We start from the raw sequence: 23418 nt of genomic DNA, 5'->3' as shown, positions 1-23418 counted from the left end.
GGAGATTCTTTTTAAGAGGAGGGAGCTGATTAATTGGACGGCGTTTCCAACTGGGGACTCCAATAACTGTAAATAATAAGAATGATTAATAATTAAAAAAAGAATAAATAACTGGAGAACAGACAGAAAAGGACACAAACATGTGGCCGATGAATTGTGTAGTCTGAATTTAAAAAGTGTGAAATAAATAAAGAGAAAAGCGAACCAGAGGAACCAGATCCATGACGGTCCTCATCAGCTGATCACACTGATGACGTGAACACAGTTAATTCTCCTACACAATAAAAGCAGCTCTTCGCCCTCACTGACATTTAATCTGTAGCTGCCCAGAAAAAAAGCTAAGCTATGTTTCTTACTCTTAAGTGCTTCAAAGGCTTGTCTTTTGTTGTGTTTATTCTCTTGTTAAATGTTCTCTGTATTGTGTTGTGTACATTTATGACATTTTAATAAAGTTCTTTTGAAAAAAAAAAAACTTCCGGTGTGGGCGGGGCCAAATCCAGACTAGCGACGAACTTCAAAACCATCATAGCTAGCTAGTTAGTTAGCTAGCTAGTTAGTTAGTTAGTTAGGCCCCTTAAGGGCTGCTTCTGATAGTTTGACCCGTTAATATTAATTCAGTTTCTTGTTTTGAACTCGCTGATATGAACCAGACTGTCAGAGTCGTTTTACTTTCGGTTTTCTCTGTTAATTAGCTGCTAGCTAACAGAGCAGCTAAAGGTGATGTTTGGTCCGAAGACTCGGACTCTTCTGTCTGTCTCCATCTGTCTCCATCTGTCTCTGATTGGACAGGCTGTGGGACAAAGGCCCGGTAAGAGCGGACAACAGCTCGGACACAGTCGGGACGGGGGGGGGGGGGGGGGGGTGTCGGTTAGCAGAGAGCTAACTCCGGCTAACTGTCCTGAGGAGCTGTAGATAAATGGACATTCACAGGATTTTTAGTAAAATGCTGCTGGTGTGGTTCCTGTTGGAGCTTCAGCACACACAGCCCTGCTGGTGTTAGCTGGTGTTTTCACTGTTTCTGTGTTTCTCACAGTGATGGGAATATTTCCCTTCCCGTTTCAGAGTCCCCCATTAAAGTGATTGCTCCGGGCGGAAATGACGTCATGTTACCCTGCTCTCTCGGGATGGATATCCGGTCACACAGCTTTGACTGGGCCAAAGACGGCCTGAAGGTGTTTGTGTACACTAAATCCGGTTATTACTTAGATATGGATAAGAGATTCATGGAACGGATATCACATTTTAAAAATCAACTTCAGTCTGGAAACGCCTCCATTATGATCCAAAACACAACGATGGCTGACAGCGGAAACTACACCTGCAATTTTCCAAAACTTCCCCAAGGCCAAAAAACATTCCACGTTGAGCTTGTAGTTGGTGAGTACATCACAAATGTGGAGAACTGTGTTTGAACTGATATTGTGTGTTCTCTGAAGTGTTGATCATCTCAATAAATTATGAATATTATTTTATTTTCATGATCACTTACAGATAATGACAACTTAAAATTCAGTATATCAGAAAATTACAATATGAATTTAGGCTTTTTAACACAGAACTCAGCTATCAGTCTGTGGCTCTGATGGCAGCCTTCATCATGCCCCACAGATTCTCTACGGGGTTTAGTTCAGGTTAATTTGTTGGCCAATGCCAGGATCCTGCTGGAAAATGAAATCTGCAGAGGGAAGCATGGAGTGCTCCAACACGTCCTGGTTGAATGCTGCACTGGCTCCAGTATTTAACGTTTTCCTTTCTAGTCAAGAAACATCAAATCTAAACTGCTTTGTTTAAATGAGACAAAGCATCAGTCGGAGTGTGTCAGAGACAGACTGCTGTCAGTCTGACTTCCTGTTTGTCTCCACACCGTTCGGAGTAGATGATCCTGTGAGCCTCCTTCATGACAAACCACTTGGATGTGTCTTTTAATTAGGACATCTTACACAGAGGTTTGTCTCCAGAGACCCGACAGGGGAAACGAAGATGTCATAGTGCTCTGTCTGTGTTTTATGTGTGCCCCTTTTGGCCTGAAAGCTGCAGGATGGTTAATGTGCTCATGTTAACTAAGTACGTGTTTGACAGCAGAGCTTCTGTCTGAATCAACCTCCACCTGTCTGACTGTCCTCTCCTAAATCGGTTGAAGCGTCCTGCTGAGCAAAGTTAAATGTTTGAATGAACATCCTGCCGATCAGATTAGCGTGGTGGTGATTCACTCGTGACCAAACAATAATCAGCCAATAATGTGATCTTTTTTTCTTCCTCTTCCTGTCTTCCTTCCACAGCTGTGTCTCCAAAGCCGCTCATCTCCATTGGTGACATCACAGGCGTTGGCGTGGAGCTGAAGTGTCGGGTTGGTGGTGCTTTTCCAAAGCCGACGCTGCAGTGGCTGGACGGAGATAGGAATCCTCTTCCTGCTAAGGGGCCATTGGTGTTGGAGAGAGGAGGCTGCTACAACGTGACCCTCCAAACTGTGGTGACCTCCCCCCAACAGTTCTGCTGCGTGTCCAAGCAGGCCAACATTGTTGTTGAAGCTCAGTTCTCTTTACCAAGTGAGATCTCAGTGTTTTCACAGAAAGTTCCACATTTCACACACAATGATTCTGAGAGATTTTATCATGTTTCAGAGGAACTCTTTGATCGCGGCCGTGTCTACATGTGGATCCCACTGGGAAGTTTTTTGGTCGTGGCAACAGTTTTAGCTCTGGTTCAGTTCTTTCTCATCAAGGACTCTGAAAATCACAGGAAGAAAAGTAAGCAGAAGTCATTTCAGTATAACTGCTCTCTTGTTTCCTCAGAAATAAAATTGAAAGTTGAATAAATGAATAAATGTCTTTTCTGCAGATCCTGATCAGATGAATTCCTCCAGCAGACCTGCAGAGGAACCACGAACTGATGATCACATCTAACAGCTTCACAAGGGGAGGAAAAATACTGAGAGTTACTGTTGGAGCTAAAATGTACTCTGGTACAAGTACATGCACAAAGATGAAAGTACTGCTCCGGTGAAAGAACCCAGAGTATTCATGAAGATGAAGTACAGATAGTACTGCTCCGGTAAAAGAACCCAGAGTATTCATGAAGATGAAGTACAGATAGTACTGCTCCGGTGAAAGAACCCAGAGTATTCATGAAGATGAAGTACAGATAGTACTGCTCCGGTAAAAGAACCCAGAGTATTCATGAAGATGAAGTACAGATAGTACTGCTCCGGTGAAAGAACCCAGAGTATTCATGAAGATGAAGTACAGATAGTACTGCTCCGGTAAAAGAACCCAGAGTATTCATGAAGATGAAGTACAGATAGTACTGCTCCGGTGAAAGAACCCAGAGTATTCATGAAGATGAAGTACAGATAGTACTGCTCCGGTGAAGGGTACCGAGAGTATTCATGAAGATGAAGTACAGATAGTACTGCTCCGGTGAAGGGTACCAAGAGTATTCATGAAGATGAAGTACAGATAGTACTGCTCCGGTGAAAGAACCCAGAGTTTTCATGAAGATGAAGTACAGATAGTACTGCTCCGGTGAAAGAACCCAGAGTATTCATGAAGATGAAGTACAGATAGTACTGCTCCGGTGAAGGGTACCGAGAGTATTCATGAAGATGAAGTACAGATAGTACTGCTCCAGTGAAAGAACCCACAAGTACTCTAGAAACTTAAATGCAGATAGTACTGCCTCAGTTAAGGTATTAAGAGTACTCTGGAAACTGGAAACTGCAAGTGCAAATATTACTGCTCCTGTAAAGGTACCAAGAGTACAGTAATATATAATGAGAGTAATGTTCAAATTGTATTTTTCTTTCCCATCAATTTCTGTTTCTTTCAAAGTTATTGAGGTTCTTGTTTCCAGAGTTTTGATTAAATCAGATGTGTCTTTGTGTTGCCATCCTGGATGTTTGTGTCTCGTATGATACAGCATGAAGTCCGACAGACTGAGTTTGGCCCGGTGAATTCTGTAAATTTCAAATTCTGGCCATTGGTGTATGACTAACTAAAACAAAAGTGGGAAATTAAGAAAGCCTGGGTTAGTGGTCGCTAACTGTTTTTTGTTTTTTGTTTTGGTGTTGTTGTTTGAGCTGGTTTTGTTTTCAGCTCTGGTTTCTCAGTCTTTGTGCCTGCAGTTAAAAGGAGAAATAAAATGAGGCCGAATCAAATAAAACGTTTGTTTAATGTTCATCATTAATCTTGATTCCACAACACAGCAGTTTGTTTTAGTGAGTACGAAAAAAAAAAAAAAAAAAGAACGTGAGTATTTACATCTACTGTCGTTCACATCACAGTTTATACCCATGCTAACACAATAAAGACTTTTATATACAAGAAAGACTTATTAGCATCATCGTACAAAGGAATATCTCCATAGTAACTCAAAATACACAAAATAAAGACAAACCCACAGCTGCCCTGAAATTATCTGAATCATTAGACAAAAGGAACTTCTTTGTTGTTGTCTAGGTTTAAAAAGAGTTTTACATCAGCAGGTACAAGGCAACACAATCACAGTCTACATGTATACAACGTCTGCCCTTTATGGTGATGAACACACTTTCTCCTTGTATGTACACAAAGTCAGCCCGTCTCCGCCCGACAATCCTGCACCAAAACACAACGGGCTCAGTGTCTCACAGCACTCACTGCATCACCAACACAAAGTCAAAGTCTGCCACGTCGAGCCGCCCTTCATAAATATCTGTTCTGAGCCACCGCCGCTAGAAGACAGTTTAAATCAGTGAAACATCTGATTTTTGGGAGCGTTGCATAGTTTATCCAACAAAAAGAGTCTCAGAATGTTTCAGTGAAAACTTGTTTGGAGGTGAGGACGGAGCGACGGTTTTATCATCAGTCTGCTAAAAACGGTCCATAAAGTGAATTAAGTTTTGTAGATTTTTAGAAAACTTTATCGATCCAAACGGCCAAAAAGTGTAAACTATTTCTTTTCGGTATTTTGGGGCCAATATGACGCTAAAACAATCTTTTACTTTGATTGTGACACTGAAGCAGACTGTCTGTAAAACTGGATCAGCAGGCGGCCAAAACAAGAAGTCAGACTGTATTGAAATCTATGGGAAAACGTCCCTCCTCCTCCCTGATGAGTTGATGGTCTCAGTCTCTAGTTTACAGGCTTCATTACAACATGATTTTTTAAATGATGCTCCATTTAAAGGGAAACAGAGCAGGAAGGAGGGGAGGGGTTAGGAGGGCGGGGCTACTGTGTGATTGACAGATGAGCAACAGAACCAGGAAGTGATCGCAAAGAGGCTAAACCAGACAAGCTAACAGCTGATCCCATTTTAGACCAATAGGAAAGGAGGTGGTTTATAGTGTGTGTGCAGTCTGAGCTGACATCCGCAGTTAAAACGATTTCATATTTAGAATAATAAACACAGTACCGTCCTTCAGTGTGTCACACATGAATCCTCGTAGCTTTAACACTTCCTGCCTCTCACCTGTTGGGTGAACGTGTTTATAAAACAGGACCCTGATTAAAAAATGTAAAGTTTGTTACTTTCATAAAAAATGGCAGAAACTGGACATTTATTATTGTTAATATTTTCTATAAATCATCTAAAGTCTTTCACACATCTGCTGCGTCAGTCTTTTTCAAAATCTGAACCTTAAATAAAATCTTTTCTTTAACTCTCATTTTTCTGGATTTGTGTCGTCACATCAAAAGTCATCATGCGTCATCCAGCACCGACTGGCGGCTCAGGAAGCTGCTTCACTTGCATATTTCTACGGGTATGACCTTCGAACAAAAGCTTCAGGATTAAATATAAATGATATTTACACACGTCTGGAATCTGAGTTACATTTATCTACACGCTTTGATATAAAGTCTCTGCGGTTGTTAATGTGGTCATCAGAATGAAGTGACTTCCTGTCTCCAGCAGCAACATGAAGATGTTCAGGTGGAAGAACTTTAACGTCTCGTGTCTGTGTCGTTGAATTTTCTTTGTTTTGGTCTTTAGTTTTCAGTCACTACATGTTTGTGCGTCATGTAGATAATCCTCTGATTAAATCTTTCTGTATTTATAAAAACTAGATGCTGCTTGTGTTTCCTTCATCAGACGAGGTATAAACAGGACATCGTGTTGTTTCCCTTCACGAGTGATCATCTGGAGGTTCGACTTGATTGATTCATTTAACCGGGCGGATGACGTGAGGTCATGAGGTCACAGCTGAGGTCAGATCATGTGACTCATTAACGTTACTGTTTGGTTGTCGGAGGTGAACCACAGAACTCGTCTTACTCGTCGCTGACTCCGTGCTCCCAGGCCACCTTTGCCTGCTCATCCTTGGTGGCTGCGATTATGGGCTGGGAGATCTTGCGGGGCATTGGCCGGGGCACGGGGGGAGGTGGGGCAGCAGACTGGGCGTTGAGGGCGTCTTCTTCAGGGATACAGCCCTCCCTGAGGTAGGGTTTGGGGGGCAGGGCTGGGGGGGGCTCGTGGAGGTGATAGAGCGGCGGGTGGTGGGGGATGTAGTGTGGGTGGAAGTGGTGGTGAAAGTAGTGGTGTTGTGGGTGCGGCGGCCCGTCTGGCTGCGGTGGTTGTGGTGGTGGAGCGATAGTGGAGGTCGAACCCTGGGGCTGGATTTGTCCCCCCGCCTGGGCCGGAGCGACGCCCCCCGGGGCGGACTGGCTGCGACACGGGGGGGGTTTGGCTCCGTCCAGGACGTCGGGCTCAGAGACGCTGTACCTGACAGGCTGGTAAGGCGAGTCGAGGTCTTCCTGGTCGGTGGTCCAGGCCTGGCTGCTGGGGACGGACTCCAGGGTGTCTGTGCGGCTGGCTGGGGGGTCAGAAGACGAGGCCGGGCCGCCAAAGTTGCTCTCACTGAGGGAGGAGACTCCGGAGCTGGCACTGCCTGACAGGGTGGAGTTACTGCCATCCAGGATGGACTGAGGACTGGTGGGTGAGGCAGGTATAGGGTGCAGGGGAGACTGGGGGGGGGCAGAGGATAGGGCTGTTTTATACATATCATGTTCACAAATATTTAATCTGATATGATGCAAACATTGAACTATCATAAAGCTAAACGAGGACATAAAACAATTAGATCGCTAAAAGACGCTGATATTAAGAATAAATAAATTAAAATAAATTTTAACCAGGCTGATGGCAGCAGGTAAATGTGTTATAGACTAAAAAATAATGGGAGACGATCTGGGGAACATCTGGACACGACAGCTCGTGATGCAAACACACAAGATGTGAGAAATCACAGGCAAGAACCAGAAATCAGGACCTATAAAAGACTGAACGGGAATCAGAGACACGAGCAAAAGCACACAGAGTGTAAAATGGATGACACAGCGATGAAGAGGAGCACGTTGTGTTCATCTTTAACCAAACTGTTGTTTCACTGACACACGCACACAACCTAAATTAACACTATTTCATCAACAAACGTTGTCCTTCCCAATTTTGACGGACGGACAGACAGACTGACAGACAAGCATCCAGACCAACAGCGGGATGAGCATGAGGAGGAGGAAGGGTACCTTTCTTAAGGAGCGCGCAGGGAGAGCTGGAGGGAGGTCGCTGACTTGGTGATGGAAAGCGTCAAAGTGCATCGACAGGTGTTGCCCTACAGGGGGGGACACAGCAGGACTGACTGAGAGAGGCACACTCACACTTCAGACCAGAGAAGAAGAAGAGCAGGAGGAGGAGGAGGAGGAGGAGGAGGAGGAGGAGGAGGAGGTGAGAGAGAGAGAGAGAGAGAGAGAGTGGGGAACAGAAGGAGGAATAAAGGGGGGGGGGGCTCTAAAGTCCTTTAAATAAAATATTGATTGGTTGGTTGTTAATGTAATTATTATTAACTAATTAATATTAATGATTATCACTATTAGGCAGCAGGAAATTGACTTTTGTGTTGTTTTTGTATCTCTGAGATAAATAAAGGTTGATGATAAAACTATTTGTTTCCATCACAACATTTTACAGCAGCTTTCAAAAAACAATGATCAAAAAAAAAATCAGTTCACATCGAAAACACACCAACAGGAGGTTTTCTGACCTGAAATCACAACAAAAGCACAACACACATACACAAATACAAACACATTTCTGAGGGACAAAAGGGGAGCAGTATACACAGACAACATGCAAAAAATGAAACACTTTATATGAAAAACAAAACAAAAGAAGAGACAGACTGACACACAAAAGCATGCACAAACACAAAGACGAACACAGAGGACACACACTGCAGTGTCGTACCATGATGCAGGTTGCGTGGGGGAACTGGAGGCACCATGACACTGCCGACGTGAGCGGAGAGGAAGGGGAGGGCTTCTCTGGTACCGCTGTCCAAACTCCAACTACTGGGGGTGGTGAGGACTTTGGGGGGGCAACAGGTGGAGAGGAAAGGAGGAAAGGAAAGGAGAGGAGGAGAGGAAAGGAGGTGGGGGGGAGGAGGAAAGGAAAGGAGAGGAGGAGAGGAGAGGTGGAGAGGAAAGGAGGTGGGGGGGAGGAGAGGAGGAAAGGAAAGGAGAGGAGGAGAGGAGAGGAAAGGAGGTGGGGGGGGGGAGGAAAGGAAAGGAGAGGAGGAGAGGAGAGGTGGAGAGGAAAGGAGGTGGGGGGGAGGAGAGGAGGAAAGGAAAGGAGAGGAGGAGAGGAGAGGTGGAGAGGAAAGGAGGTGGGGGGGAGGAGAGGAGGAAAGGAAAGGAGAGGAGGAGAGGAGAGGTGGAGAGGAAAGGAGGTGGGGGGGGAGGAGAGGAGGAAAGGAAAGGAGAGGAGGAGAGGAAAGGAGGTGGGGGGGAGGAGGAAAGGAAAGGAGAGGAGAGGAGAGGAGGAGAGGAAAGGAGAGGAGGAGAGGAGGATAAACGGTGAGGAAAGTGAAGAAAGAAATGAGTGACTATTTTTCCACACATTGTGTCTTTTATGTGTGTCTGTTGTGTACCTTTGTCAGCCACAGACAGGTTGGGGTCACTGCAGGGTTTACACGGGCCGATCACTTGGTGGAATAAAGCTCTCTGAAAGTTCACCGGCTGAAGATAAACACAGACAGTCACACAACTCAACACACTTCATGATGTGTAAAGACACACAAAGTAAAGCTATCACACAATTCATCCTGAATCCTTTTCTTCCCCACACAAGACTGTACAACAAACACGCAAAAGAACTGACAAACTCACCAGGCACCACAATATCTGCTGCTACATTTAGACGGACGATAATATCAGCGTTAATATCTAATGCATCACCGCTGCAGCCTCACCTGGCCGTTCTCGGTGATGTTGGTGTACATGGCGCTGCTCGGCCGCTCTCTGTGCGGCGGCAGCAGCATCAGCATCTCTCTGTTGTGTCTGTATTTGTCTGGTAGAGAAGGAGATCCGACTGCAGGAGGTCAGACGAGAGAACAGTCAAACATGTCTGACAGCTCATGTGACCTGATGAAACCTTTTTCTGTGTGAATGGTTTGTGTCCGTGAAAAACTGAACCCATTCACATGTAACGGACGGGTCGGTGTGAGAACGTGTGAGGACAATGGACCTGCTCACCTCTGATGGCGGAGGGGGTGGAGTTTATCATCTGAGAGGGTGCAGAGTGGGTGGAGCTAAGGCTGGAGGAGGAGGGGCTTGCCTGCACAAAGAGCACGTTGTATTTGGTAGAAATCAGCAAAACAAAACAAAAAGCCTGACTGAAAAAGAAACTACCTACAAATTAAACCTACAGCAGTGACATGAAGAGAAAATAGATAAACTCATCAGTCTGAGTTTTTAAAAGCATATTTAAATGTTTCTCAGATGTTTTTTTAAACTACTATATTTTCTTTGTCATGATTGTCTAAAATTTCGTTGTTACAACCTGAATGATGTCTTCTTTTCTAAGTATCATAATTATCTACGCTCGCTGAGGCTATGACCAAAAAGAGAACAAATTCCTCCGGCCTTTTTTGTTTCCTTCTCCTGGCAGGGTGGACGTTCACTCACCTGCATGCGGTAGAAGTCCTCGGCGTGTTCCACCACCATGCCGTCAGCCAGGATCAGCAGGTTTCCAACGTTCCCCATCTCACTGGAGTTGTGAGAGGAGAGAGAGGAGGAAGAGTTTCGTACTGGAGTCAAAACAGCTATGGGACTGGGAGAAGGGAAGGAGGGAAACAGTGGGGAAAAGAGGGAGGAAGGAAAGAGGAGAGGGAGAAGGGCGTAAAAGAGCAACGGAAGAGGAGAGGAAGGGAGGAAAGAAAATGTGCCGAGGGAGGAGCCGTGCAGAGAACATTCCACCCAAACATGCATTGTGTTGTTTATTAGGAATGAGAGTGATGCAGGTGAGAGGAGGCACACGATGGAAGAAGGAAGAGAGAGAGAGAGAAAAATGGGAGAATGTCAGAAAGCATGACATGATGAGTGCAGAATAAACAGAAGACAGAAATGCAGAAAAGACTTTTGTGTAAAATTATTCAAGACTGTAAAGGAGACAGAGCAGATGAACGATGAGTCCAGTGAGATAAAATGTGTGTGACATCGTGAGTATGAATGGATGAATGCTTGTTCATTGCAGATAAAGCAGCACATTCTCTGTGCGTCTTTGTGTGTCTGTGTGAGTGTTGCTGACCTGTGCCGGTGCATGAGTTTGAAGCTCTCGGGGCTCATGGGGCTGTGAGAGGCCAGGATCCCTCTGGGAGTGTTGGCTCCTGAGCCCGTCTTATCTAATCCTGGCAGACCCTGCAAGGCCGCAAAGAAACACTGATGTGAATGTTCCTGCTGCCCACACACAGTAACACACTTCGTGCGTCCAGACTAAAGATGTCAAACAAACAGCGTCCTTTAACACAACTAAGTCTTCGGAGTGTTGAAGTTGAGGTAATGGTGGATAAACTGATGAAGGACGTTAGTTCAGCTCTGATCAGTCCGACTCTCTGACTCCTTCTTTGATAGTGACGTCTGGAGTCACGTCTGGAGTCACGTCTCTACATCGGACACTCTTATTGGCTCTGATGGGTGATGTCGCACAGCCAATCTGTTTCTGAGTCCTGAGTGAGCCCACAGAAGCATATACACCTCCAAATACTACGTTGGAAAATAGACTCTCTGATACATAAATCTACTATGTCAACTGCGTCATAAGTTAAGTTTCCTATTGAGTTCAATTGCGGAGAGATTTGGTGATTTGAATTATTCTCTCACTTGTAATAAAAGAATCTCGAACTACATTCCCGAGTCCAGCTATTGTTTAAATGTTTATTGACAGTTTTTTGTGGCATGCACTCACGTGACAGAGGCTGCTTCGCATCATCTGGAACTGATCGATCAGCTTTTTGTGCAGCGGGCGCATTTCTGGGTGCACCAGCTTTTCGTGCACCGCCAGGCCGACTCCCAGGATGTGAACCTGTGGGAAACAAACATTTATAACAGCTAAAGACAGCCAAATCCCTGAGTTTCCTGGAGAAATCTCTATTTTCTCCTGTGGCTGTGAAAAAGCGAAGGTCCCTGTAGATTTTCTGGGTCTTCACAGAATTAGCCCCTGCAGCCCCTCCAGCAGCACTTCTGTTTAGAAGTGATAAAGCTTGTTTATGTTTCTATGGGGTTACAACATTTTATTTTTCACTGCCTTTATTTGAGAAAAACCTTCTTTAAAGTACAAATTTTGTTAGTATGATGTCACTACAACACAAATACAAAATCACATTTTGTTTTGTGATTGTTAAACATCTCTTTTTCCACTCTAAAGAAAGATTCTTATCATCATTCATAACAGTTCAAATGGTTTAAGGTAGATGTTGAAGCTCCGACAGTCTTTAAGAAAAACAAACTTTTCTGCCACAACAAGGATGAGTTATACTTGATATCTATATATATCAGATTAATTATTTAGACTTCTTTTGTTTTTTTAAGGCTCATTATGATCTGAGTCTTCGGTCAAAACGCAGTCAGGTCAAACTTTTTACCATTAATATGCTTAAATAAAGTCTGACCTGCTCCTGCATCAGGTCTTTGAGCTGTGTGATCTTCTCTGTGTCCTCAGGGTGGCTGGTGATGTATTCTTTATCAAAGAAAGCCTGCAGTCACAAAGACAAGCACAAACATACACATCAAAATACTAAATACCATTTTAATTTGTCATGTTTAACTATGAAAAGGTCTGAACAGTGATAACAGGTGAGCATAACAACTCCAAGCTTGAAATAAAGACTATCCATCTAAAACTGAATGATGCTAAATATAATGTAAATATATAATTGAAAAGGAAATAATTCTCTTTTAATGCAGCTTATTCAGCCTCAACACATTTGATAAAAGAATTAACGCTGCTTTAGATCTGACTGACTCATACAAACTTAATTAACCTCTTGGTATCTGGCGATGCCCCCGTTGACGGCGGCGTCGATGACTCCATTCAGGGTCATGCTGAGCAGGTTGATGTTGCCGTGCAGCTGCTTGTGTTGATACTGGCTGATCAGAGTCCGCAGCTCCTGGTTCTTGTTTTCCACTACGGAGATGGCGTTTTCCAACGGACTCACCTCCACCTGGAGGACAGTTACATGTAAGAATTCTCTGGAGAGCAGGAAATATAACAGTTTTTATTTAATTGTGCAGGCTCACCAGCTCTCTCTTGTCCACCTCAAACCAACGTGAAATCCCGGGCAGAGGATGAGTCAGGATCAGAGTGGTCCTCTCGATCCACAGACTCTGAAACACACAACAAGCAGCGACACACCGTGCTGTTTATCTTTGCTTTTATTACAGAAGCTCCTATATTATCTACCTTGTATTTAACTTTGATCAAACCTGGTCTACCTGGACTCAGGTCGTTCAAACTCATTTCACTGGCACTTTTTTACTCAAACTGTTTATAGAGGGTGAAGTCATCAAATCTGGCTCTCTACTGGATGCTAATATAAAGTGAATTAAAGGTCTGATTCCAAAGTCTTGAAATCAGAACCAACTGGTAGAAGCTCCAAAGAGCAAGCGCTGTCCAGCCCACCTTGAACTCGTTGTCTCTGTCTTTGGGGCCTTTGTGGAAGGGCCGGTCATAGCGGAAACGTCGAACGTTGTTGACTCGATAGAAGCTCTTGATGCGGTCTGGCACTCTGTCCATCTGCAGCACGGTGACGCTATCTGGGACCGGAGTCACTGCGTAGATCTGCAGGTCTGAGCCGAGGAGGTCAAAGAACTCACTCAATAAACTGAACACGATTTCTTTCCTACTCGATAAAACATGTTGATTCTGTTTGGATCAACATCAAACTTGAATTAGTATTCAGCTCAATCACATCGACACACTTTGGAGAAACACCACTTTTCTGTAGGATACACTGAGCGTCACACTGCAGAATGGCTTCATCGGGCTGATTGGGGTGCTGCATCGCAATAGCTTGTGGGAATTCTCCCAGCATCCTTTGCTGAAAAGCCTCTAACCTTTCATAGTCGTGGCCACGGCAGACAAACTCTTTGTTCTGCAGCGAGACAAACACAGACCAAAAAAAACTTTCAGTAACACTTAAGGTCTCTGCTGCCTCAGATCGGCTTTTAGCCTTCAACTGTTTTATTAATTTCATGACTTCAGAGACGACTTTGTGCTTGAATTGTAAATATTTAAGAAACTCTGACCCACATTTTGGCTTTTCCCTCTTTTCATCCCTTTGTGTTTTTCCTTATGAAGCTGTCAAGTTGTCAAAATGTTAAGTCTCCTTTTCTCCCTTTGTTCATTGTAATTGGGGATAGTTACTCATAAAAAAAAAAAAAAAAAAACACATTTTAAAATTATTAAATTATTTTCCAGATAAAAACGGTGTAAAGCAGAATAACCAGAGAAAAGTTCCTCTCGTGTTTGGGTTGTTCTAGTGCTGATCTGAAGTTTCTATCTTTATCTGATCAGGAGTTCTGCTCATTCTTTGGAGCAGTAATGATGAAAAATCAGCTCTAAATATCTGACTGTCTTCAGAAACATACAGGACTGATCCAGAGACTTTGGCAGCTCGGCCTCTGAGTGAGACACTTTGAAGAACGGCTGTCGGAGAACATCAGTAACACCCCAAAGAAAAAGTCACATCTGGAGGTGTGAATTCTTCTGTGGGCTTGAAAAGGTTCACTCACTCTGAGGAAGAAGGGAAACTTCCTGCCGTAGAATCCGACCCTGAAGAACTCTGGCTCCAGACGCTGCTGCTCCATAATGTTGTCATAATAGGCTGCCTCCATTTTCTCCACACACATACACACCACAGCAGGAAGACGATGAGGAGGAGGAAGAAGAGGTCACACAGACACTGACCTTTCTGTATAAATGTATAATTCCTACAACCTAGGTTGATGTCAGCAGTTGTTTCAGTGCTATTAACACAGTGAACATACAGAATTACTGACTCGGATTTCTCATATTGTCGGCTGCTAACTTAAGATCTTTTTGTATAGCTGTGTCCTCTGAGTTGTGATATCATTAATTTTATAGTGTCAACATTTTGTATTTTCATTACCTACAATATGATGAAATGATCTTTTACTCTGAGCAAATCCTGTTTCCAGCCTCAGACTCGCATTAGATTCAGAAGAACGTCTCACAAATCAGAGGGAGCTTTATTCACGTTAGACTGAGAAGACCGACAGAGGTGATGTGACGGCTGTGTGTTAGCAGCTTACCCGAATCCAACTCAGACTCTGGTAGTCATACAGAGACTCATACTGGAAGGCCAGCTCTCTGCAAAGAGGTATTCCATACTCCCAACACTGGAGCGTACGGACACACATAAACACAGACATGCACACAAACACACAGGCAGAGAGAGACGCACACTTCCTTAGTGGCTTTGAGGAACAAAGTTTCTTCATATAATGCATTCCTATTTGAAACAGAAGAAAAATTAACGATGGGAGATAGAACAAAAAATTACTTCAGCCAAAACGTCAAAGAAATGAAAATCTGCAGCTTCACACCAGGCTGCCACCTGCTCCGTCTTCCCTATCGAATGCTGGCTGGCACATTTCCTCCTTCCACCAGCTCAGGTGAGTATGTGGGTGAGCCAACCCTTCAGTTAGTGCTGCCAATTCCCACAAGATACTGCAAAGTTTCACCCCCATCTTCCCACATACTCAGTCCAGTCTCACTGCTAAGAGGTCCTGATGACACACACCTGCCCCCCCAGCAGCTGAACAACCCCCACTAACATAGACAGAGACGTGAAAATATTACAAATAGGCTGAATCTTCCAACATTTGAATAACTGAAGGTGGAATATTATTAAAAACATGAAACTATAATAAGGGAGGGAAAATGAACCAGCCTCTTCATAGACCTTTGTGTGTGTCTGTGTGTGTCCGTGTGTGCGTGTGCTTACCTTCCCCTTGTTGAAGTAGTGGATGACCTTGCGGCAGAGCCCCTCCTTGCGATGCCACTCCGTCTGAGCAGCATAGTGCAGGAACTCTTTAAGAGGCCTCTCATCCCAGTGCAGCAGCTCCCAGTACAACAGCAGAGTGAACGCAGCCTCTGTGCACAAACAAAGGCACACAAAGACAACAGTCATTCGTGTTTTACACCACGTTCACAAGGTTGTGAGTGTGTCTGTGTGTCTGTACCGGTGTAGTTCTCCGCCTGTAGATGCATATCACACAGTTTGTGGATATAGCGGATGTACATCTCCTCCTTGTTGATCTCTGACTTGTAAAAGTTCTGAAAAGACACAAAACAGACACACATTGGCATTTCTGTTGTGAAATATAAGAGTAATTTGTGAGTCTGCGACTGACTGGTTGGTGAGCGAGACATCAACATGACCTGAATCTTACCAGAAGGTTCACAGTGCAGCCAATCTTCTTGTTCTCTGTCTCATCTCCCTTCATACAGTCTCTAAAAACAAATTCAAAATAATCATTTAGCAAACAGCAGCTGTACAGTTAAAAGCATCGACACGCCTCTTCACATAACAAGTCTCAGCAGCTCAGTGTGCTTTTTCACCAAGCATTTCTGTCCCGCCGATTCCTGAAGTTTTATCGTCCTGACTGCCAACTAGAACAGGACACTGAAGACATTTTTCTACTGTTCCAAACATCTAATGATCCTCGATTATCAAGACAACAGATGAACATGTCACATAACTGCTGCTGAGAGAAGAAAGCTATCTGCTAAGTGTGTGTGTGTTGACTACAGAACGTTACCTGTAGTCCAGCAGTCGCTCCATCAGCCGTGTGACCGAGGTAACAAAGGAAATGCCCGTCTCCCTCCACGTTTCCTGCTCGATCTTCTCCAACAGACTTCACAGGAAACAGAAAAATCAGAGGCCAAACACTTTTTTACACAAACAGTCAGTTTGTGCTTAAAACATGTTTACATCCTTAAAACAGATTCACATTGTCACTCCAACGCAGCCGTCTGGATGAAAAGAGCAGTTCATGTAAAACAGAGCTGGTTGGTTAGTAGTTAGTTTAAGAGCTCAGCTGGTATCAAGAATAAACCTGAAAATAATCCATCGTGTAAAAGAAGAAAACTTTCTGTTGATGTAACAGTGACCAAAGTCTACTAAACAAAAATATCAACATTTATTTTGCAATTGCTCCAATTTTTCATGAGTTGAAATTAAAAGCCTTTTTTGTCAAATCTGGTTCACAAATGTCTCTATGAGTCTATGCCCATCTGACAGGGCTGTCACATCCAGCAGCCAATTAAAGCATATGTAATCTAAGGTGTCCACATTAAAGGGCTCAGCAGATGAATGCACAGCCAAACAACTGGACTGCTTTCAGCTTCCAGGAATTATGAATATGATGCTGCCATTTGAAGTGTTAGTGGCAGATGTCTGACAAAATAAGGAGCCTCAGGATCTCAACAGGTGTGTGCGTGTTTTGTGTTTACAGAAAAAGACTCAACTGTTTAATTTGAACGGAAAAATGGAGCAAAAAATCAACCAATTGGTTCAGTATGCATTTGGTAAAACCTCATGAACAGTGTTTTATGATAATGTATGATTGTTTCTGTTTTTATGAATTTTTATGTATTTATATCGAGTTTGGTTTCAGCACATGAGGAAGGAAATCAGAATTTTAGTCTCCTCAGTATAGACAATCTGTCCTGACTGACACTGTCAGGGGCGACATAACCCTGAGCGCTAATATTACGTATCCCTGTGTATGATGTCATAGTGATGTCATACCTGGGGTAGGGCCCAAACAGCTGGGTTCTAGTCCCGTAGCACAGAGCAAAGCAAACAGACAAGAGCAGTGTTAGAGCAGAAAATCAGAGTTAATCTGTTAACAAAGAGAAGCAGAAGGATTCAGATTGGTTCACAGTCAGAGGCAGAAACAGGACGAGGAACCGAAGAACTGTCTGACTGTGTCCTTACAGCAAACCGAAGAGCTCTCTGTAGTTCTCGTCACCTTTCCCCTCAGAAACCAAACTGTCCAGCTTGTCGATCAATTCAGCCTCCACCTGCAGCGCACACCAGGAAAAACGGTCATACACAGGTGATAGGGACTTGAAGTTTCAGTTGTCTGTAAATGTCTGTATGTACCTGTTTGAAGTTTCCGTTCTTACGTTGCTCCCAGTCCATCATGTCATGGAAGATGGGGATCATGATGTTTCGCACCTCCACCTGAGGAACCAGCGTCACTCCCAGAAACGGGCCAATCATCCCAGGGATGAAGTGTATCTTATTCTCACCTGCAGCCAAAGATTCAGCTCATCTTAAATCAATCAACTAACTAATCCAATCTATGTCCAATCGCACCATATCAGCAGAGAAAAGGACTGGACGTACAAAGTGTTGATGTGTAGTGAGAGAGGTAAAATTTCAGGATTAAAATTTGACTTACCCAGGTTCTGCCACATGCTGAAGAGTTCGTAGGTCATCATCACTCTCATGTCACCGTATCTGCACAGACACACACACAAAGTAATAAGTCCAAATCTGGAAAACTACGGAAGTCCAGAGTTCTGGAGCTCCGGTGTAAAAAATGTGAGGCTGGGGAGCATTTGGTAACAAGAAGCTGTTAAAGTTCACACAACTGATTCCTTCGGTGATGAAGAAAATTAATCTGGTTTGCTTCAACGTGATCATATAACCAGGAAATCCATTAATTAGGTGATCCTCCCTCCAGGTACACTGTCTCGTGTGTATTGTCATATTATTGTTTATTATCAGTAACATTATCGTGATTCTCTTTATGTGGAAGCTGCACTAATACTTATGTAAGCTTTCCTTCCAACTGCTCGCCCTTTATCCCTGAATACACCCCCCCACCTCTGCATCTCTGTATCTTTCTCCTTCAACAGATCGATGGCCGCCCACACAGAGACCAGGTCTTCTCAAGGTTTCTAGTTGCCAGAAAATTTTCTCTTGTAACTGTCACCAAGTCGTGCTCAGAGTGAAGGTTGGGTGAATAATATTATGAAGTTTTCAGCATGGACCTGCTGTGCCTGAAAAGTGCCCTCAGATAACTTGTTATGATTCAGCACTGGATAAATAAAATTGAATTCCTTTTCTTTCCCTTTAAACATCGCAGTCTACCAACTGTGAGCTGTGTCATTGTGCGCACCCCAATCCAGGCCAAAACTTTTGGATCTGGAGTTTTCCAAGTTTTCACAATTCTTCAGCCGCAGAGACTCAGCAGGGGTTGTGGGAACTTCAGGTGCCTGAGGAAATTCACTGAGCCTCCGCTTTCCCGGGACTATTTGGTGGAGAAGGCATAGTAGAGAAGGAAATGAGGACTGAAAAAGTAGGTCTCCGACTTTGTGGCGCTGCTGCACTTCAAAGAGGAAAATGGATTCTTTCAACTTTGACTCTCAGCATTTGGCTGCAGATGACGCATGACTCTGACAACGGCAGCGTTGATGGCAAAGTCTCCAAGAGCTTGTATGTGTGTGTGTGTGTGTGTGTGTGTGTGTGTCTTCTGGTACATGCTCTATGTCTGTATGCTCATGTATTCTTACTTGTCTAAAACCTTCTTCCTCTTTGCAGGACTCAGATTTTCTAGCTGTAAACTGGGCTGGTTGATGTACAGCACCGCCAAACTGAAGTAGGAGTTCCACACCTGTAGACACAGACACACAAACTTATCACAGCATATCTGTACCTAATACTTAGTTAGCATCTTTCCATTTTATATATTTGTCTGGATCTTCCTGTCATAAATCTATCCTTTGATATTTCACATTTTGATGCTCTCTAAAGCACTTTGAATTGCCGGAGTGCATTAAATGTGCTGTCCAAATAAAGCTGTCTGGCTTTGCCTTTCTTTTTCTGAATATGTCAAAGAGACTCATGATGATTCACGGTTTTCTCTCTCAGTAGAGAACCAGGCATCGAGCAGTCTGGGATCACACTGTCCCTCATACTCTTATACAATCAGCTCGTTCCCTTAAGGAGATGTTGATGGTTCTTGGTCTGTCGTTGCTGTCTGACTGCCAGCAGCCTGTGGAATGATCTGGTTTTCAGTCTCTTTCTTGTAGCTGAATGTTACAAGCTTTAGAGCGGGAATGAGCATCAGATTTTTGTTTAAGTTAAAAAGACACCAGCAGCATTAACTGGACAGAGAGACCGGGGGGCCTCATAGGCTGCCGGTGGTTTGACGTACATCAGTCGGTTTGTGTCTCAGTTAAAACCGCGTACCTTAAAGTCAAATTCTGCCTCTGTGAAGTTCTTGTGCAGAGCAGGAGACAGATACTGAGCTGTCGTCAGGATGATGCTGCAGAGAAGCAACGGAAACAAAGCAAATACAAAACAACTATTGGTAACAAAAGCTGTGTCTGAACTCCTCTTCAGTCAGTGATACATGCAGACACCGTTAGATGTGCGTCCATTCTATCTGTAATTAATGTCTTACTTGCTGGTGAGGAGTCTCATTATATTCCAGTCGCGAGGGAAAATACTGAGCTTCATCAGATTTCTGAACACACACAGGATCTTCAACAGAAACTCCTGGAGACAGGAGACAGGCAGGTTGCACAGCAACATGACTGTATGCTGATAATAATGTATTAGTGTGTTTTGAGCTGTGTGCTGGACGTCGGCTTCCTGTACCTTGATCTCTTCCTTGCTCTGGAAGTTCTCCATCAGGTGCTGGAAGTGGATATCTGTCATCTGTCGGAGGAGGGACAGGAGGCAGGACACATACTCTCCCTGCAAAAGGTGGGGGGCAGGGATGTGAGCCAATCACACTGAATCACAGCAGTGGATTAACAGTGAGCAGTGAAAACATAATGACAAGACGGGCGGACAGGGCTTTCAAAATAAAATGAGTTGAGCTGGGTATGTGGTTTTGGGGACTTTGAAAATCTCCAGTTTTGTGTGGACACGAGCAAAAGAGATGCTGTTCAAACTTAAATGTAGACATGCTGTAGCCAGTAGGGAGGCATACACATCCTGACATTCATTCAAGATGTGTGATAAAGCCCCCTTAATAAAATCCAAAATAAGAAAAAGACAGAAGAAGAAAATGTCTCAGAATTTATGTTACAACCAATCCTCAGAATACACCAAGAGGAACACCTGAGGCAAAAATCATAATCAGGTACATGAGGTATAAATACAGATGGAGTCCGTTCTTCTCCACAAATTGATTTACAACAAAGGTGGGAAGCAAAAAGGTACAAGGAACACAACTTTTAATACTTATTATTAAGGCATGCATGACAGCATTCACAAGGAGCAGAAGAGGATGAGGAGGCAGACCTGTGGGGCGGGGCTGAGGGAGGTGACATCACAAAGGTGGCCTCAGTCTCAAGAAATCAGAGAAACCCAGTTTATTCATTCTACTCTGATTGCTATTGGTGGGATTTGTTGGGTCTCTGTGAATAACTTTGTAAACCTGCTCAACTTGAAAAGTGGCTTGAGATAAATTCTTGTGAACAATTGATATACAAATAAAACACGACTTAACTTGAATTATAATCATAGAGGGCCTGGAGGTCAACCTTTACATATATGAAACCTTTATCCTGTTTTGGTCATTTATATGAAGGACAGTAAATGCTAATTTTGTGATGTTTCAAAGTGAAAACACACAAAACCAATTCATGCCATGGGAAAAGCAAACTGGCAGACAGATACTGGATGGACAAGGGTAGCGGGAGGTGTTGTAGTAGTAGTCGTATTGTTAGTTACTAACAGTGATCTCCGCGGTGCACTGCGGACAGCGTTGACCCCTTACCGCCTCCTGCGATTGGCTCTTGCTCATGATGGACAGCAGGGTCTGCAGGAGGACGTCCAGTAGAGACTCAACCATCATCTCCACCTCCTCCTGCACTGATGTGTCCTGGAGGAAGTGATGGGAGAAAGTCATGAGGTGAAGAAGGAAGCACAAAGCAATGATGGAAGGAGAGAGCGAAGAAAAGGAAGAAGAAAAGCAGACGAGAGAAGTCCAGTGAAACATCTTTCATTTGAATAGATGCCTGTCGACGTCTGTGGGGTTAAATGAACATCAGGTTTACTGAGGAGAAACAAACTTCCCAGTTTTAAATCTGGCATTTGATGCTTCCTGACCTACCTGATTACTTCCACATTAATTTTCCAAACTCTTAATACTGGATCAGGGTGATTGTATCATCAAGATTTCTACATAAAAAACACAACTACATTCATGCTCTGCAGAAGAAGAAACTCTGTGGTGTGTGTGTGTTACCAGAGAGCTGCTCTTTATAATAGAGAATATAGAGCTGAGTATTCCAGAGCAGATGAGCAGCTCTTTCTGCTGCCTGAGATGGAGATGGATGTGATGCAGGACTACAGGAAGCAGGATCCTGCGAGATTCTGAGGACACAAAAACACTGAGACTCATTTGCATGTGATTTTGGTGCTAGTTTTGACAGAACCACGCAGAAAAACTGTGGAGTGTGTTTACTGTTTTTACTGAAACCTCACCTGGGAAAGAGAAGAGTCTGCTGTCCACAGTTCGGGCTATGGACTGCAGTTTGACCACGTCCATGGACTGTCCTATGTGGACTGTGGATGGCATGCTGCCCAGAGTGCCACGCACAAACTCTGCCACTTCTTGTACTGTGAACATCTGCAGCAACTCATCAAAGATCGCTGGAAATGAGTTCAGCAGAGCGGCCTGAGGAAGAGAAGGCAGATAGAAAGAGGTGAGCGACAGGAGGAGGAAGATTCACAGAGCGAGCAGAGGTGTTTTAAGAAGAGGGACGCTGAGTTGTGTTGTAATTCAACATATATTTGGTTGTAACACCATTCTGTTGTACAGTAGAAGACAGTGGAGCCGAGTTACAACGAAAAACATAATAACATAATGTGAAAGCGCACAATGAAAAACTCAGTTAATTCATACAATATTATTATTATTAGATAAGAAATCACAGCAGTGTTAAAAAGAACGAAACACAGCAGAGAAAGGTTAGAGGTATTAATTTTGGAATATTATTAAAGACACACAGCTACACATATTAGGAACGGCACTGGAAAGTGTAGTCCGGGTTGCTCAGAATGAGATTCACTGTTTTATGGGCAATGTTTCCAAGGGGAAGAATGATGGACTGATCCATCATCAAATACATTCACTATGTGTGTAAATGTGAGAAAAATCTTTTTGAATGTCCTTCACACTTTATTTTTGTCCAGATGAAAAATAGATGCAGATTATTTCTACTGATGAATTGATTCATTCCTGTGTTCGCATAAATTAAATCCTTAAGTATCTGCTGATGTAAAAAAAATGAGGTTTTAATCTGCAATCACCACATGTGATTGAGCAGCCACTCAGGATTTCTCTTTGAGGTGAAATATGTGACTGTGAGTGCAACAGGGCAGCAAGCGGCTGTGACGGGGGGGGAAGGTGTGTAGTAGAGTGGGGGGACGGGGGGAAGAAGGCAGTCCAGGTCATGTGAGGCATGTCAGGGCGTGAATGTGAAAGATCCCCAGTGTGTTTGTGTGTCAGAGGTTAGGCTCACGAACAGCTGAACAGGTGAATGAGGACTCAGGGCTTCACACAAAGAACGGGGTGCTGTGGTTTCCACCCATTAGTTTACTTACTGACAACGGAGACGGCCGCAGAGCGTTGGAGCTCCAGGCCTGACTGCAGTTGGCTTGCCCGCTGCCAGGAGCCAGTCCTGGGGCAGGGGCCTGGGCTTGACCCAGTGCGGGTACTAGTGCTAAGGGAACGGCCGGCACAATACCAGGGCCTGTCGCTTGATTTGTGCCTGGACAAGGCTGGGAGCCCTGCGGTACATAGGCGTGGAGGGAAAGGGCCCAGGAGGAATAATAGGGACCCGATGGATGGCGCAAAGAATAGTGGAAGATTATGAGAGAAGATGAGGGAAGGAAGGAAGCAAGGAAGGGTCCAAGGTACAAGTAGAAAGATATAGAAGATAAGAGTCAGATTAAAGCAGCTACCTGAAGATGGGAGAAAATCCCAGGAAAAACTAAACTGGAAGCAAATAATTCAATTATCAGGGGATTTTGAGTCAGAGCTAATGAGTCTCACAAACTACAAAGACCCAACAAGAAGCTGTTACATCTCTGATGTGAAAAAAGATGATTA

At 43.9% G+C, this 23418-nt stretch overlaps 2 protein-coding genes across 3 annotated transcripts in view; one reads left to right on the top strand and one right to left on the bottom strand.

Annotated features, from left to right (window-relative positions):
- The first annotated feature begins 497 nt into the window (after positions 1-497).
- On the top strand, positions 498-4276 carry LOC115043852 (butyrophilin subfamily 3 member A2-like). 2 transcript variants are annotated; one of them, XM_029502599.1, is made up of 5 exons: positions 498-808; positions 1063-1377; positions 2280-2546; positions 2622-2747; positions 2839-4276. In XM_029502599.1, exons 1-5 carry the CDS (start codon positions 721-723, stop codon positions 2901-2903), a joined length of 861 nt encoding a protein of 286 aa, XP_029358459.1. In that variant the 5' UTR covers positions 498-720; the 3' UTR covers positions 2904-4276. The 2 variants fall into 2 exon arrangements, with proteins under 2 accessions (XP_029358459.1, XP_029358458.1); XM_029502598.1 differs by having other exon boundaries at positions 2280-2747.
- A 1970-nt stretch (positions 4277-6246) lies between these two features.
- The window catches only part of dock3 (dedicator of cytokinesis 3), a 64111-nt gene continuing 46939 nt past the window's right edge, over positions 6247-23418 (bottom strand). The window contains exons 24-56 of the mRNA XM_029502495.1: positions 22911-23096; positions 21789-21981; positions 21550-21677; positions 21037-21183; positions 19950-20048; positions 19753-19847; positions 19539-19614; positions 18860-18960; positions 17743-17801; positions 17442-17590; positions 17274-17359; positions 17085-17111; positions 16093-16188; positions 15724-15784; positions 15514-15607; positions 15276-15424; positions 14581-14667; positions 14041-14145; positions 13259-13400; positions 12929-13095; positions 12547-12633; positions 12291-12470; positions 11919-12002; positions 11216-11332; positions 10559-10689; positions 9937-10081; positions 9505-9586; positions 9222-9340; positions 8901-8988; positions 8219-8338; positions 7501-7586; positions 6582-6939; positions 6247-6536 (exon numbers count right to left, since the gene is read on the bottom strand). Coding sequence (XP_029358355.1) covers positions 6247-6536; positions 6582-6939; positions 7501-7586; positions 8219-8338; positions 8901-8988; positions 9222-9340; positions 9505-9586; positions 9937-10081; positions 10559-10689; positions 11216-11332; positions 11919-12002; positions 12291-12470; positions 12547-12633; positions 12929-13095; positions 13259-13400; positions 14041-14145; positions 14581-14667; positions 15276-15424; positions 15514-15607; positions 15724-15784; positions 16093-16188; positions 17085-17111; positions 17274-17359; positions 17442-17590; positions 17743-17801; positions 18860-18960; positions 19539-19614; positions 19753-19847; positions 19950-20048; positions 21037-21183; positions 21550-21677; positions 21789-21981; positions 22911-23096 — 4134 coding nt within the window. The remainder of the gene's footprint in view (positions 6537-6581; positions 6940-7500; positions 7587-8218; positions 8339-8900; positions 8989-9221; positions 9341-9504; positions 9587-9936; positions 10082-10558; positions 10690-11215; positions 11333-11918; positions 12003-12290; positions 12471-12546; positions 12634-12928; positions 13096-13258; positions 13401-14040; positions 14146-14580; positions 14668-15275; positions 15425-15513; positions 15608-15723; positions 15785-16092; positions 16189-17084; positions 17112-17273; positions 17360-17441; positions 17591-17742; positions 17802-18859; positions 18961-19538; positions 19615-19752; positions 19848-19949; positions 20049-21036; positions 21184-21549; positions 21678-21788; positions 21982-22910; positions 23097-23418) is intronic.

Source organism: Echeneis naucrates, chromosome 5 (assembly GCF_900963305.1).
Source record: "Echeneis naucrates chromosome 5, fEcheNa1.1, whole genome shotgun sequence".
In the NCBI taxonomy this organism is placed as follows: domain Eukaryota; kingdom Metazoa; phylum Chordata; class Actinopteri; order Carangiformes; family Echeneidae; genus Echeneis; species Echeneis naucrates.
This window is presented reverse-complemented; position numbering and strand designations above follow the sequence as displayed.